The sequence below is a fragment of the Gossypium arboreum genome, chromosome 5 (genome assembly GCF_025698485.1).
Source record: "Gossypium arboreum isolate Shixiya-1 chromosome 5, ASM2569848v2, whole genome shotgun sequence".
NCBI classification, from domain to species: domain Eukaryota; kingdom Viridiplantae; phylum Streptophyta; class Magnoliopsida; order Malvales; family Malvaceae; genus Gossypium; species Gossypium arboreum.
The window spans coordinates 16,717,595-16,733,735 of NC_069074.1; the positions used below are offsets into that span (position 1 = coordinate 16,717,595).

General features: G+C 36.0%; 3 protein-coding genes across 4 annotated transcripts; 1 reads left to right on the forward strand and 2 right to left on the reverse strand.

Moving 5' to 3' along the window:
* Nucleotides 1-304: 304 nt before the first annotated feature.
* Nucleotides 305-5,266, forward strand: LOC108457453 (cytokinin dehydrogenase 5-like). The gene is made up of 5 exons (XM_017756527.2): nt 305-1,430; nt 1,822-1,949; nt 2,279-2,554; nt 3,126-3,388; nt 4,424-5,266. Exons 1-5 carry the CDS (start codon nt 830-832, stop codon nt 4,749-4,751), a joined length of 1,596 nt encoding a protein of 531 aa, XP_017612016.1. The 5' UTR covers nt 305-829; the 3' UTR covers nt 4,752-5,266.
* A 3,006-nt stretch (nt 5,267-8,272) lies between these two features.
* On the reverse strand, nt 8,273-11,413 carry LOC108454520 (probable ubiquitin-conjugating enzyme E2 18). The gene is made up of 6 exons (XM_017753006.2): nt 11,152-11,413; nt 10,898-11,001; nt 10,699-10,801; nt 10,469-10,532; nt 8,863-8,951; nt 8,273-8,759 (listed from the first exon to the last, which is right to left on the reverse strand). The coding sequence occupies exons 1-6, from the start codon at nt 11,179-11,181 to the stop codon at nt 8,664-8,666; spliced, it is 486 nt and encodes a 161-aa protein (XP_017608495.1). The 5' UTR covers nt 11,182-11,413; the 3' UTR covers nt 8,273-8,663.
* Nucleotides 11,414-13,301: 1,888 nt separating this feature from the next.
* LOC108454772 (BEL1-like homeodomain protein 11) lies at nt 13,302-16,126 on the reverse strand. Of its 2 annotated transcripts, none has more exons than XM_017753341.2 (5): nt 16,001-16,126; nt 14,473-15,328; nt 13,989-14,371; nt 13,839-13,899; nt 13,302-13,742 (listed from the first exon to the last, which is right to left on the reverse strand). In XM_017753341.2, the coding sequence occupies exons 2-5, from the start codon at nt 15,247-15,249 to the stop codon at nt 13,584-13,586; spliced, it is 1,380 nt and encodes a 459-aa protein (XP_017608830.1). In that variant the 5' UTR covers nt 15,250-15,328; nt 16,001-16,126; the 3' UTR covers nt 13,302-13,583. The 2 variants fall into 2 exon arrangements, with proteins under 2 accessions (XP_017608830.1, XP_017608831.1); XM_017753342.2 differs by having other exon boundaries at nt 14,473-15,294; nt 16,001-16,093.
* Between the last annotated feature and the right edge of the window lie 15 nt (nt 16,127-16,141).

A 16,141-nucleotide genomic window follows, 5' to 3' on the forward strand; every position in this document is an offset into this window, starting at 1 on the left:
TATTAGTACATGTATGTATGTATGTATTTGAAAAATTGGAAATTAAGAGGGCGGGGATGGTGGTGAGTGGAGAAGGGGAGGGAGTCGATGATGCATGACAAGGAAGTGAACAACAACTGATTGGTAACACTACGATGGCGGAGGCATTGGCTCCAACTGAGCTGAGCTGAGCTGACCTGATCAGCAACCACGTGAAGCATCCACAGCTGGTGACCCCATCTAGATACTCCGTATCTTAAGTGGGCCCCACAACTATTCCCCTTCCAAGGGGGTTTCTAAGGGAAGGGGGGCACCCCGCACCATAACCCTCTCCCTCTCACCACCACCTGTATTCCCACTCTTCGCACGTGAACGGCCACGTGTCTCCCTTCTGGCCCCCGACCTCACGCCACCCTTTTGTCTTATAAATTTAGAACCTCCATGTATCTCATATCCTAGACACATCAACGGGCAACCTATAATCAGACTCCATAGCTTATAATTTATAATTTCTTCTACACAAACTCAGACGCTTCTTCATCAACCCCGCCTCCTTCCCCTCCATTTTCCTTGAAACCCACCATTTCTATCTCTCTACTTAACGTGTAGAAAAGGAAAAAAAAATGGCAAACAGAAAGTACATGTGCATGTGTTATCCGGGCTTACGTTAACTCTGCCACCAAAGATTTTGTTCCTTTTCTCATCACTCTCCGCCGGCTTCCCTTCACTTTCCTCCCTTCAACTCCTTGTATCTTTTTCTTTCTCTATATCTTCATTTCATTGTTCTAAAGAAACCATAATTATTGCGGCAGCCAGAACAAGCGGAAGCAACATTAATTGTTTCTTTGATATGGCAACTAAGCTTCTTCTAACATTCGCTATTTGTAGATTGATTGTTACTGTGGGATTGACCTTGGACCCCACGGAGCTTCTCCTCCTGGGAGTTGACGCTCAACTCAGCGTCGACCCCACCGACGTTAAAGCCGCTTCTCTTGATTTCGGCTTGCTCATAGGAGCTCAGCCGCCGCTTGCTGTCATGCATCCGGCTTCTTCTCAGGACGTAGCTCAATTTGTAAAAGCAGCCTACGGGTCAAATTTCGGCTTCACAGTGTCAGCTAGGGGACACGGCCATTCTATAAACGGACAGGCTCAGACCGCAAACGGGGTGGTGGTTCAGATGAGTGGGTCGAAAGGAGGAAGTGGGATGGCATCAGGGAGGAAACCACCTCATCCTCGAGTGTGGCCTCAAGAGAGGTTCGTGGACGTGTGGGGTGGTGAGCTGTGGATAGATGTGTTGAGGAGTACCCTACAGCATGGACTCGCACCAAAATCATGGACGGATTACTTGTACCTTTCTGTTGGTGGAACGTTATCAAATGCTGGAATTAGTGGCCAAGCTTTCAATCACGGTCCACAAATTAGCAATGTCCACGAACTCGACGTCGTTACAGGTTAATTTCTTTCTTTTAACTTTCTGCATGATCGTTTTCTCTTGTCACAGTTCCTTTTCCATTTTGTAAAACAATTAACTCCAAAGATTTTAGGTTTTTCCAGGTCAAAATATTTTCTTTTAATGTCTTTCAAAGTCTGGTGATGGCATGGATTTTGTCTGACTTTAAAATTTTTCTGTTTGTTTTTGCATATGAAATACTTTTTAGTCTTGTCAATAGACTCTTGAGCATCATGCACAGAAATATTAGGTATATTTAGTATGCATCATTATTTTTTTGCATTTTTTACTTTAAAAAACAAAAACGTTGATATTGCATTTGTACGTCGAAGGGTTCTGGGGGTACGTTTTTATACTGTATTTGAGCTTTTATACATATATCTGGCGAACAGGGAAAGGTGAGCTTTTGACATGCTCAGAAGAGCAAAACTCAGAGATGTTTCATGCTGTTCTTGGCGGTTTAGGACAATTTGGAATAATCACCAGAGCTAGAATTTCTCTTGAGCCAGCTCCACAAAGGGTATATATCTCGCCGTCTTTGTCTTTGAGCATTATTTATGTAAAGACTTTAATAACTGTGCATAAAATGGTTTCTAGTTGGTTCTAGATTGCGATGCGAGACTTCTCTAATTTTCCTAGTACCAGTTATTGTCAAAACCTAAAAGGCAAAGTATCATTCATGACCTAACTAAGTGGCCAAGGGGTCCAGTTTCAGCCTTTCAATCCCATTTCAAACGGCTGTCTGTGTCTAAAAGCTGGAAACTATAGTGTTGTTGATTTGTCGTTTTTTTCCGCCTCTAAACGTGGTGTTTTCTCTCTTTCATTTCTTTTTCTTTTAAACCACTGCAGGTGAGGTGGATCAGGGTACTGTATTCCAATTTCTCGATTTTTACAAGCGACCAAGAATATCTGATTTCACTGCATGAACAACCAGCTAGCCAAAAATTCGACTATGTTGAAGGCTTCGTTATTGTAGATGAAGGTCTCATCAACAATTGGAGGTCGTCCTTCTTTTCCCCTCACAACCCTGTCAAAATTTCTTCTCTTGATCCTAATGGAGGCGTTTTGTATTGCTTGGAGATCGCCAAGAACTACCATGAATCTACTGCTTCTACCGTCGACCAGGTACATATATGTACATACTGCACACAGACACAGCTCTCATTAATTTATATGGATTACTTTCTTATAGAATCCAAAGTCAATGGATTTTGTAAATCAACTCAGGTGTTGACCTCCTTGTCCTAGATTTATGTGATCGAGGAGATTATTAAATACACACTATCTATCTCTGGCAGTAAATATTTTATGAAGACTACTTAAAAAATAATATAATACTGTAACCAAATAATAATAATGCAATACATATGCAAGATCTTGTGTAATCTAATCCTAAGATTGATGAACATTACTTTATAATTGTATAATATTACAGTTTTAGATATTAATAAAGCTGAGCCTTCCAGTCTATGACTCAACAAATTATTCTCCACCTAATTAATCTCTTTCTCCGGAGATAATTGAATATTAATTGATTGCAGTTAAACTTATCCTGACAAAAGCAACTGTTTTGGTTTGGTAGCAGCCTTTTTCTTTTTTGTACTCCTCTTTGGGGAAGGTTTTCTTGTTTTTTGGTACTTTGGTTATATCTTTTAATGTTTTAAACTCGAAGCTTTGGTTGATGACTGAAATGCAGGAAGTAGAGTCGTTGTTGAAGAAATTAAATTTCATACCGGCATCCGTCTTTACAACTGATCTGCCGTATGTGGATTTCTTGGACCGGGTCCATAAAGCGGAGTTGAAGCTCCGATCCAAAGGTTTATGGGAGGTTCCCCACCCTTGGCTAAACCTCTTTGTCCCCAAATCAAAGATTGCTGACTTTGACAAGGGAGTCTTCAAGGGTATTTTGGGTAATAAAACAAGTGGACCGATTCTCATCTACCCGATAAACAAAAACAAGTAAAAGTTCTGGACAATGCTCTCCTTATCAAATGTCATTTCCTCATGTCATTAATACACCCGCATCCACTCCATGCATGAAACATGCATATATATAATTATCTTCGGTTCTTAATTCTTATGACCCCATGCTCACCACCACACCATAGCTTAGACATGGCGCTATATAAACTTTCACATACAATGAAGCTATACAAATTTAAGGGTTTCTAGCTATCCTTGATATTTAGAACCACCTATATAGTGCAAAAAATTGGGGATGAGTATTTCCACTGGCCTCGAACTTTTCACTTTAGAGTATTTGTGGGAACCATCATCCATCACCCATAATTCACAAACACTCAAGTTCACATTTTCTGAAAAGGAGAGGCATCTACTTCATTAGGTAAATCCGTGGTTCCACTTCCACATGTTGAAAGTAGAATAGAAGATGATGAAAGAGAAGAGGGTGGGTGGTGTGGTAAAAAACAAAAAAGAAAAAAGAAAAATAAAAGAAAAATCAAGTAGAACCATGAGTAATTCAATAATGGTGGTCCCGACGTAAGATGATGACACATTAGGAGTGGTGAATTGAGAAAGGAAAACACGTGGGGGAACATGCAGATGCTCCCAAGTCCCAACGCCAACAGATGAAAGGCAGAGCCAGGTAGGAAAAATGAACACTTTAGCTCTTTTGTTGACCCCAACAAATCGACGGTAATGAAGATGATGATTCAAGTGGGAAGATTCTCGTGTCAGAAGATCATCTCCCGGGGACCCACTGATGGGAACTATCCATGTCTTTGTTAGAAGGTAGTTCCAGAAACATGGCCGTTAGTACAGGTTAACGACCAATCACCCCGCCATGCCTGGGTCCCTTTGATTCCTTCAAAACCATCAAATCTCAACTACCATTTCCTCATGCGCACACATAAAGCTCTACCAAAACATTACATTTTCTTTTCTTTTCTTTTTTTACCATGCAAAAAAAAAAGAAGAAGAAAGGTTTTTGCTGCAATTGGGCTCATGCGTGCATGTTATTGTAATATGGTGCAGATGGGACCATAGGAGCTCCGCGGTTACGCCGGATGAGGATGTGTTTTACCTGGTGGCGTTACTAAGATCAGCCTTGGATAATGGGGAGGAAACCCATAGCCTGGAGTACCTAACCAATCAGAACCGTCAGATTCTCAGATTCTGTGATGAAGCTGGGATCACAGTGAAGCAGTATTTACCTCATTACACGACACATCAAGAGTGGGTGGACCACTTTGGAAATAAGTGGGATCGGTTCTATCGATTGAAAATGGAATTTGACCCTAGGCACATTTTGGCTTCAGGCCAACAGATTTTCACACCCACCAATATGGCTTCATGGCGATGACCACTGCTTTTACAAAACTAAGCTAGAAACAGATCATATTAACGTACTACTGACCTAGGAATATCCTGGTTCTTGTTGTACTGTAGATAAAGAATGGCGTCACAGGGACAAGGAGGAAAATTAATGGATATATTAAGGTTAACAAATTAGAAAAAGGTGATAAGGAAGAGAGAGGGACTATTTGGTGCAGTCGAGAAGTTGCTTTCTCGGGGAGGAATTTGATGCAGACAGTGGAAAGAGGAGGATCGATCCGTATCTATTTGCAGGGCACATGTGGTGTTATTGTAATATAGCAGTGCTCGTGATCCCGACCGCCCCAACTGATAGCCTTCTGCATCTTGTCTGCAGCTTCTTCACATAGCTGGTTCCAGTTCCATATCCAGCATGGATTGGCGATTTGCTGTTTTTTTACCCATCTCTTTTACACCTGTAAATATAGAACTAGCTCTATATATGCAGTTCCATAAGTTTGAAATGGATGACATAGTCACTACAGAGTAGTGGATGATCTGCAATGTATCTTTGTTTTGGATTCTCCCATTTTTTTCCTCTACTTGCAGGATTCACTTGATTCCGACCCAAGCTTTTGTCGCGTTCACAGGGCACACTTGCAAGCACAGACAGGATTGGCAACGTCAAATCAGAAATTAAAAAAAAAAAAGAAGCTTTTATGAAGTAGTAAAATTCGTAAGACATGACATAATAGAAACGTGCGATGAATCCTTCCCTATCATAATCAGTAGGCGAATAATGTGACTTTTAAAATGACTATCACTTTGGTTTTTACCCTCCACAGAGACAAAAACACAAAAGAAATAGGATAAAGTGGACTGCAGATAGGTTTAAAAGTGTGAAAAAGAATATTAAATGGTCTAGCACTGGAATTTTTACCTGTTCAATCAAGAAAGTTATGAGCCGTAATGGCTCTCAGTATGATTGGCACTAATTTGGATACTCTGCCTCAACTCTGTTTGCAAATTTTCTTAAGGCGAGTGAATATATCGTTTTCTTTTTCCGTTGAGTTACTTTTAGTTCAGCCACCAATTTAAGTAGTTACTGCCTGCAATGCACATCATGTTTTCTTCATCACTAAAGCAAGGACTGTTTAAAGAAATATCCACAAAGTGAATCAAGGAGACGTTGAGTTAATAGATTTAGCACAAACTTCATCCAAAAATGTTGGATTAAAAAATGGTTTGGCATATGCTTATTCAATCCTCTATCATACATACGTACTTCAATTGTATAGCCTGAACCGGACCTTCAAATGTCGCACAATGGTGGAATGGAGAAGTAATATTACACCATGTGGCGGTGATTGGCGAGCAACTGGGACAATCTCCACACATAGGGTTCAAGTTTGTAGGTCAAACTACCCAAGATACACACAGGGTACAAAATCAATGAAAGAATGACTGCTTTGGTTGTTAAATCAAACAGGCTTTGCAAAACCGGAGCTTGTCAATAATTAGTCTTTTCACGGCCATAGAGCCATTTGGTGTCACTGTCAATAATAGCATAAAACCATCTGCCTTCTTTTCTTTCAGAATGTTGCACACTCACAAATACCAGAAAACGAAACAGAGCTAGTTACTATCCAAATAATTGACAGAAATATTGAGCGGACCCAATGCTAACAGGGACCATGAAGCACACAGATCACCGATGCCAAACACCTGGATACCACTCATATATCTTTGGTTTACTTCCACAAACAAAAGTCATGGGAAAAATATTTGTGCCAAACAACTAGGTGAATTCTGATTAAATTTGAGAGGCTAAGTTTAGGGTTAAAGGATTGAAGGCGACACCGAGTAGAGACTAGAGAAGATAAAGCAGGATGAAAACGGCGGTTGAAGGCGGCAGCATCACTCCGACGTTTTTCATCGGAACCGTACAAATAATACATAAAGACTAAGATCGGATGGGCAGGGCTTGACCTTTTGAGAACTAGGTCCAAACCCAACTCCAGCGTCCTACAGGGCCTGAACTTTAGAGAATAAGATCTAAGCCCAACTGAGACCTTCTAATTTGTAATTAATTTGTCCATCACTGGCCCGTTATCTATGGCTGAGTAAGGAAATTCAAAGTCTCGAAACTGATTTCAACCATACCACTCGGTTTAATTTTTATTTAATTTTATTGTATTTAGGTTACACGTGTCCATGGGCTGGGCTTTAACAAAATCTAAGCCTAGGCCCAGCCTGATATTCTGCCCTGCTCAGCTTGGATTATAGATGCTAAACCCAGGCTCGTATTAGTTTTTTATTTTTTATATAAAAAATATAACAAAGCAAAATATTAAAAATATTAAAATAAATATTTCCCAACAAATTGAAAAAAAAAGACTTTATACTTAAATAACATTAAGAAAAGTGCAACTTAACAAGTAAATGCCTCTAAAATAGTAACAAAATTAACAATAAAATAAGAGTTATACAATATTCAAACAATAACAACAACATAGTAGTAACATAATAGTAAATGACAGGAAAATAATGAGGAAACAACAACAAAATATCTTCTTTTTTTTTACAAATTCGAGCTGGGCTTGAACAAAAAAACTTATCCAAACCCCAACTCATTTTCTAAGTAGGCCATTTTTTGCCCAAGCCTATTTTTTTATCCAAACCTTCCCACTTTATACAAGCCCGACCCATTAATTGATCTAATTTAAATTATATTATTATTTAAATATATTTTATATTTTGCAAGTTGAATAATCATAATTATCTAGATGAAGTTAAAATCTATTTTATATAAATTATAATTAGTTTTTAATTTTTATAAATATGAATATTTAAATTATTAAAAATATAAAATGTTATATAAAAATTTAAAAATAAAAATTAACGAATTTAATGAATAGATAATACTGGGTTCTAATGATTTCATTTTTCTTTACCTAAAGAAAAGATTATAGGAGCCGATCACTTCCCGTCAGTTGGATATGGATGTTAAATTCTTATTTCTTTCATTACATTTTGTAGATTAAAGTTAGGACCACGATGTGAGCTAAAAAATTATTCATCCCCTAACCGCAAGGTATCAAGTAGGAACAAACTGGGCACTAGATTTTTTACGGGACAGCTTTCAGCCAAGGAGGCATACAATACGAAGTAATATTTAAACCGGATTAAAGGATACGGGAGCACAATCAGTTACTATTTAATTGCGGCATATTACATTTTAAATAGCCACAAAATATGCCCCCATCAGAGTTCAACTTAAATTAATAAAAACACTTAAATAAAAATTAAAATGTGATTTTGATTGAAATGATAAAATTAAAATAGTTGAGATCATGATGTTTTGAGTTCAAATAGCATTATTTTGTGCATATTTTTTCTAAATTTATCAAAATATGAAAAATATATATATAAATACTCTAAAATAACATTCTTGCTTTGTAAAAAGAAATAGACTTTTGATGACTTAACATGTTAAGACACCAACTTAATCAAATTACTAATAATTTAGACTTAATAATAGTATAGAGATAGTAGAGACAGACATATAGATTTAACACAAAATCGAGTTTCATGCAGTTATGCTGCAGGCTTTAACTCTCCATAGATATTATCAACAGCATGAGTTAGCCGTACATTCAATTACTTCATCATCAACATGCAATAACGTTATTACGTTGACGGTCCTCCCATGCACCCTACCATGATTTGACAAATGGGTGTCCTAACATGATTAGGAAACAGGTTTATATTGGATTTCCTACTCCGCTGCTTGAAGGAGGCAGCCACATTCAAATTAAATCTATGTTTGATTCACAATTTCATACACAGCAACAAAGGCAAATTTAGAAGGTTACCACAGCATTTAGGGAGGGCCATCCTTTTCCCATCTCTCCTGATGAAACCCTCGCAGTTATAAGAGATAGATAACAGTTCTAAAATATTACACTTTATCATCATGGAACCACCATCTCGTCTCCTTGGGAGATCTCCCATTCCGACAGTTCTTAACGTATCGATCATTATCAGTTGGCCGTTGCTGCATTATGACAAAGTGAATTCAGTAGTTCAGCTTTCACTTTATAAGACAAAATCTAGAAGAACAAAAACAAATGGCCAATACAATAAGAGTTTCAACAAACCTTCACAGTTGCGCTTGATAACATGGAGAGGATGCTGATACAAATGGAACTGACAGTCATAGCCGGGGACCAGCTATCATACAGAATATCTACAACATATGATTTTAGTGTTGGTCAGCTACACGATTTACAACATATGTAGGAAAAAGTAAGCTACAAAAACAGATGTTAACGGCCTGGTAACCTTTACTGTTTTTATACATTATCTTTAAACTCGGTGTACCAAATTGTTCCTTTATTAACTCTTGCAAGTTGCAATGCTTTTTTCCCCCTGCAGCCTATTTCGTTCTAAATGCATACATGAGATAGCACAATAACGTTTCATTATCATTATATCACATGCATTTCCCATATAGTGTTATGTGGATCGTGCTATTCTCTAAGGCTAACCACGAAAAAAAATAACATGAGAGCAGCAGAAGCTTGACTAAAATGAAAACACACACACACTGGAGCACAAACACCAAGGAAAAAATTGAAAATAAAATACTAATCCATGAACGAAACAGAACCCATAACAGATTCTTTAACGCCAAGAAGGCTTACAATTAAGCAAAACATCTATACAAAGAAGAGTTAGGACAAAAATGTCAAACATGGACATGAGACTTACAAAAATCATCAATGCCTTGAAGATCACAACTAGAGCCCACAGACGATAAAGACAAACATTTAAATGAACCAAAATTTACTCGCTTGTGATACAACATTAGTCGGTCAACATTCCACCAAGACTAAGTGAATTACTCAAAACAAGAATCTTACCAATAATTTGACGCTATGAAAGAATATTATGCCAAATCTCTCTTAAGACACATTTTAATTTCTACTAATATTTCCATCATGTGGACAAACAATCTATATGACACATCTCCCTTAACCAGTAATGTACTAAGACTATATGTCTCCAAGTATAGGACAAACAGAAAAAATTATAATTTCTCTAGCTAGTCACCTCGGAATGAAAAAAATGAGTGAGATTATCACATCATTCTGCAGGGCTATAATATTTAGTGATGTTGACTCAGAAAGTCTTCAGCACCAAAAATCTATGCAATGATCTTGATCAAATATTAATAGAATCACATATTGAGTAGAAAAATGAACGATAAAAATGACAACAGCACAGCAGGAGTGTAAAGATCCAAAGTATAACTAATTTGCTAAAGAACTACAATTAACAAATAATAATGATAAGGTAGACAAATCCATCATTTAATTATTTTGACATCCAATGAAAGCAATGGCCGTATGCTATTTCATTGACACATTAGAGGACCTTCCAATCATCCAATATGCCAGTTCTTCAAATCTATTACCAGAAAACAAAAATCTATTGTCGGTTCATAAAGATGAGATCCTAAGAGGGTGACAGACGGTGACAGGAAACTCAAAGCAATATGTCAAGAAGCACTGCATTTATGATTACTAGCAAATTTCCCAAAAACATCATTACCAGTCAACTGGTAACATCATACCAATTTCAAGCAGCAAGAATGCAAGATTAGAAAGACTAGCTGTTTAAAACTTAAGTGCGGTTAGCAATAAGGGATACAACAATATAACTATACAAATCACGAGTCTAGTGATGGATTTATAAACATACCTAAACAAATATGTCCATTGCTATAAATGTGAGGATGTAGAGGAGCCGGAGGGATGAAAATCACCTGATCAATCAACAAAAGAATATCATAATCATCATAAAACACAACAGCAATCGTGAAGTCAAATAAATGATGCCGTTCAAATTCAATTGTCAGTGTCACTTTATCTTTCCAATTTCACACTTTACGCGACAAAACAAAAAGGGAAAGCAAAGAGAAAGGATGAAACCTGGGGTGCCTCCATAGGGTAATGCTCAGGAAAATCAACTTGAAGCTGATAAGTTTCATTCGCATAAATCGTTCCAGGGGCTCCGTTGACTTCGATTATCCATCTTTCCACAAAAAGACACAACAAATTAGGGACTAAATTCCTAAATTAATCCCCGATTAAAAAAAGAAAAGAGATTAATTGAAAGAGTGAGCGAAACCTTTGGAGATTATCAGTTACTTTGTGCTTAAATCCGGCAGGTGGATTAACTTGCCACTCCACTAACTCTTTCTGGAGTCTATTACATGCGATCTTGCTTAAAGCCTACGCAAAAAGCATCTCCAAAAATATATAGTCACAAAAATCAACAAATATAAAAAAACAAATAAGGAGAAGTAATCCGACAGACGCAACCCAAATTTGTGGACAAATAAATAACGAAATTAAACCGGAAAAACAAAGAGACATACAAACCTTGCGTGAATGAGCGGAGGAGCTAGTCATGGCTTCCGTGTGAGAGAGCGAGGAAAAAAAAAGAGAGACGAAGACGGTGCCGTCTGTTCAATTTTATATACTTTGAGAAGGGCAAAAATCTGTACTAAAATACGGTACTGATTTTTTTTTTTAATATTTGGAGGAGAAATAAATGTGGATTATGATTGGTGGAAATTTTGGTAGAAAAATGTTACTGATTCAGACGATGAACAATTTATTGCTCTAGATTATTGGACACACTTATATACGAATCATTGTGATCTTCCCGCGTGGCATTATTAATTTGCGTTTGGAGGTAGGGTGTGTAAAATTAAGGTAAAACTGAAAAAATTCGGTTAATTAAATGAATTTGGTTAATCAGTCTGTTAATTAAATTAATTCGGTCGATATAGGTTAATAATTTTTTCAGTTTTCGATTAACGGTTAATTCGGTTTGAAATCGGTCAGTTAGCTAAATTTTTTGGTTTAGTCAAAAAATTAATAAATAAAATTATAATATATAAATAACCCATTATTTACTGAAACTTAATTCAACATAAACCAAAATATCCAATCTAATATATATTAACCCAAGTATCTAACCCAACCCAATCATAAAATTACAAATAATTTAATAAATAAAAATAAAAACTAAAACTAAAAATAAAAATAAAAACATATAATTTTATACAAATAATTCGGTTAATTCAATTAATTCGGTTAATTTAATTAATCTAGATAATTTGAGTAATTCGGTTAATTCGATTAATTAGGTTAATTCGATTAATTCGGTTAATTCGTTTAATTTTATACTTATTTTAACCAAAATTAAAAACATATAATTTTCAGTTCTGTTAATTTTTTGAAAAATTTAGGTTCGATTAACGTTAAAAATTTTAAAAAATTAATTAATTCAATTAATATTATTTCGAGTTGATTAACCGATTAAACATTACTATTTGGAGGTAATTCGTGTCAATCACGAGGACCTGGGGAAAGTGGGTATAGGATTCGGTAAGGTTCCTTCCGTTACAATTTGTACTTTTGTTTTCTTTTTTGGGTCGACAATTCTTTTATTTTACAAAGAAAAAGTTATAATCAATCATATATTCAGTTTAATTAATCATATTTAATTCTGTTTGTTTAAATGGATGCCCAAAATGAGTTGGATTTCTTGCTTTGAAAAAAGAAAACTAATCTTTTAATGGTACTTTTAGACCTAGTTAGAAATTGTGTTAGGATTTATTTTAAATTATGAATTTTCAGAGAATTAAAATAAAAAGATTATTTAAACTAAATTATTAGTTTTGAAATGAATAAAATACAATTTTACCATACGTTCAAGCAGTCTTTTATCTTTTAGATTTGTTTCTCAATCACAACAATCAAATAAATCTGTATTATTATTTAAATGTATGATATAATTAGTGTATTCGATTATCAATTAATTAATAAAATATTTTTATATTTTAATTAAATTAAATTATCGTTTTATTTTTACATCTAAATAAAAAAAATCATAATTTTAAATTCCTTATGCTTATGAAATTGTGTTAAATTATTATCAGCTAATAACCATCAAAAAGAAAAAGTCATCATGATGTTTTTAATCAAATATTTCCATTATCAAATAGCGCTTGTGGATGATATTGTTTTCCGTTAATTGGGTAAATTTGCTATAACCTAAGGATTAGATATGGAGTTGAGCGTTACAAATATTTTAAATTCGGATAAATCATATCAGTTTAAATAATTAAGTTATAGCTCTCAAAAAATAATTAAGTTATATAATATATTTTGATAGATTATGGTAATGAACCCTAAGGTGTGGAGTGAAATAAAAAAAAAATAAGGTTTTAAGATAAAAGTATTGGTAGAATGGATTTATTTGGATAAAAAGAGTTAATGTATGATTTGAATATATTTCGATACAGAATTAATGAAGTTAAAAAGTAATAAAGATATTTTTCATGATTATAATTTTAAAGATTTTTAATTTATTCTAATCCATTAAAGCTAATTTTTGTTAAGAATATCGACATTAAACCTAAGATGAAAGTTATCATAAATTGAATTATTGATTTCTGTTCTACAAGTTACCACATGGTATGATTAAGTTAAACCGTTAAATAGTATAAAATACATTTCCGTCTTTCATTTCTATCATTTCTTCTTGCAGTAAAACTTGAGTTTTGTTTTACAAGAAGCACGAAATTTAACTGCCCCCAAAACTTTGAATTCCATATCATGCCATGAGAAAAAATATATAAGAGAGGTAAACTCCACAGTTCCACCATTAAGCTTCAAAAGATGTATTTGGAGTCTAATTAGTTTCATATCAAATGCTGAAAGGTCATTTGTCAACCATCTGATTTAGCCTAAGAATCTTGGTTACAGAATCAATCTATTTAAAAGTGATTTTTGCTATCCCTTCAATCCTCAGCTTGATCAGTGATCCCCTCCCTGCCCATGGAACTGCTAGCAAACGATGGATCAGAATCTTGAGGAGAGTCTTCAAACTCCTCTTTGTACATTTCTTCTATCATAGGCTTCCACAATCGAACTCGAGCATTTATAAACCAGTTTGATATCTGAATTTTGACAATGAGAACAAGCACCAAAATATTGGGATTAAAAAGAAATAAATCATCAATCGAGCAGATGCAAATGGATAGAAGGGATCATACTTGATTCTTGGTCAGGCCTGTCTGTGATGCTAACATTATCTTCTCCGAATCTGTTGGATAGCTGTTAAGAACCATGCAACAAAATGGTAAGAATTTTGTGTTACATCGACTCAAATGCAGAAAGTGGTTGAATTCAAAATATGCACTTACGGGTGAAGGAAGTGTTCGAAAAGCCAGGTACGAAGGATGGCTACGGAGGTTTCTGGCAATCCTCTAATAGGCCTCCAAGCTTGCCTTTGCCTTGGGATCATTCCAAGTTGTTGTTGAAGGCACTGTCGGTTCTGCCTAGAATCTCTATCGAACAGGCTAAGCTGCGACAATCCCCGGTTGATTCTCGGTAAATCGTGCGAAAACTTTCTTCTGATTACATTAATATGCGATATTATGGCATCCCTTAGATTTCCAAAATGCCTGGACATTGCTTGGAGTGCCAAAGCAGTGTACGACTTTGCTGCTCCTAAACCAGCTAGCGACTCGAATGATGAAACCACTTCTTCCATTTGCTGGTAGTATTTCTCATATCTGAGCTCAACCTGGGGATGAAATAGTAACGAATTCGTGAAGCAAAATTCAAGTAATTTTTTAGTTAAAACACGAGTAAACACAACAGAACATCCAACAGGATCATGCTAACCTCCTCCAGTAATCCAATCAGCTTTGCAAGCCTAATTCGGAGCTCGTTTTCGGGCAATAGCATCTCATTACTGCAGAATTCTGCTTTTAGTTCAGAGGAAAGTCTTGCATTTCCTCCTCTGTCTCCTAGATATAACTTCCCAAAGAAATTTTCGTCGACGTTTTTGCCACCAATATTGACAAGTTCATGTAGGAGGGACTCAGTTGGCTTTAGATACCTCGAATTAACTATAGCAGTGGCAAATGATTCTGCTGCTCCATACGTAGTCAATAGGGATCGGTGCAGTGAGGTTGAAGGTGAAGCAAATGTGTTAACTGTGAAATTGTAGTCATCCCTTAAGTTTCCCACGCCTGGACTACAAACTTCTCTATCTTCAGCCCTGGAAAGCAAGTAACTAGGACTTGCAATACCAGAATTTAAGGAAGGATCAAGCACGTGAGAACCGAGAGATAGTGACAACCTTTGGGTTTGGTGGTTGGTCTCGTTAGCTGCTCCAAGAAGGTCCATCAAGTGTCTGGTCTGGCTAATATCTGATTCATCAGTGACAATGGGAGATGGAAGGAGATCCATCGATCTGGACATTCTTTCCCCGAGAGAATGAATGGTAGGCAATAAACCGAGGGACTGGGGAAATGTATTGTGGTTGCCTCTCAAAGTAGAGCCATAGGCATCAAAAGGTTGACCTCCGAATTGGTTTCGGCTATTAATAGGATCCGAGACGATAAAATGGTGCAGCATACTGGAAGTTGGATTTGGAGGTGAATCTCGCGAAACCATAGTGACAGAAATGGAAGCTAAAGGTTTTGAAAGTTGCTAATTGACCTTCAAATGCGAGAAGAAATTATATAGCAAGAATCTGGAAGAACAGTGAGTCAACTAGAATTATTGAGCCATACACATACATACGGAAAGTAAATGCAGAGGCAAATTACCATTCCACGTGAAAAGCATTAAAAGCGAGTTAGGAATTAGATAAGACTCTGCTTGAAACAAGGTGGATGTATTCATCAACAGATGACAAAAAACAAATATGAAAGCTGCCGGGCATTAAACACAGGGCCACCTGAATTAATGGCTGACAAAATTGAAATGGAAAATCTGAGCTGACTTTTGCGCCCAGTGCAGCCGAGATCTAAAGCCACAAATCATGCGATCAAATAAGATCACTAGCCGTAAGCAAGACTTAACCTTGAAAAGAAAACCCTTCAAAACTAAGCTGATGGGAACCAGGAGAAAGGGAGGGGAAATGCAGTAAAAAATAATGTAGCCAAGTGATGTGTTAAAAGCATGGATGGAATGAAGTAAAGGAATGGTATTACTGAAAACAAGACAAAGAAATAAAAAAAAAAAAAAAAACTAAGGAGCCATTTGTAAGTAACTGAAGACCTGATTGGGATAGATTAACTTTAAGGAACTAACAATAAAACCAAAAAGATAATGGAAGTAACCTGTCTTTAATAAGCATAAAAAATGGAAGGGAAAGTAAGTAACAAAGCATCCATCTGAATGTGGAAAACTGCAAATGTACCTTTGTTCATAGTAGCAACAAATGTTAATAAGGCTTTAGAGGAAAACAATGACTTTTTATCTTACTTCTCTGGGGGAAAAGAAAAAGAATAGGTCTAATAGACTAATATACTAAGCACCAAAAGCTATTAGACCTATAGAT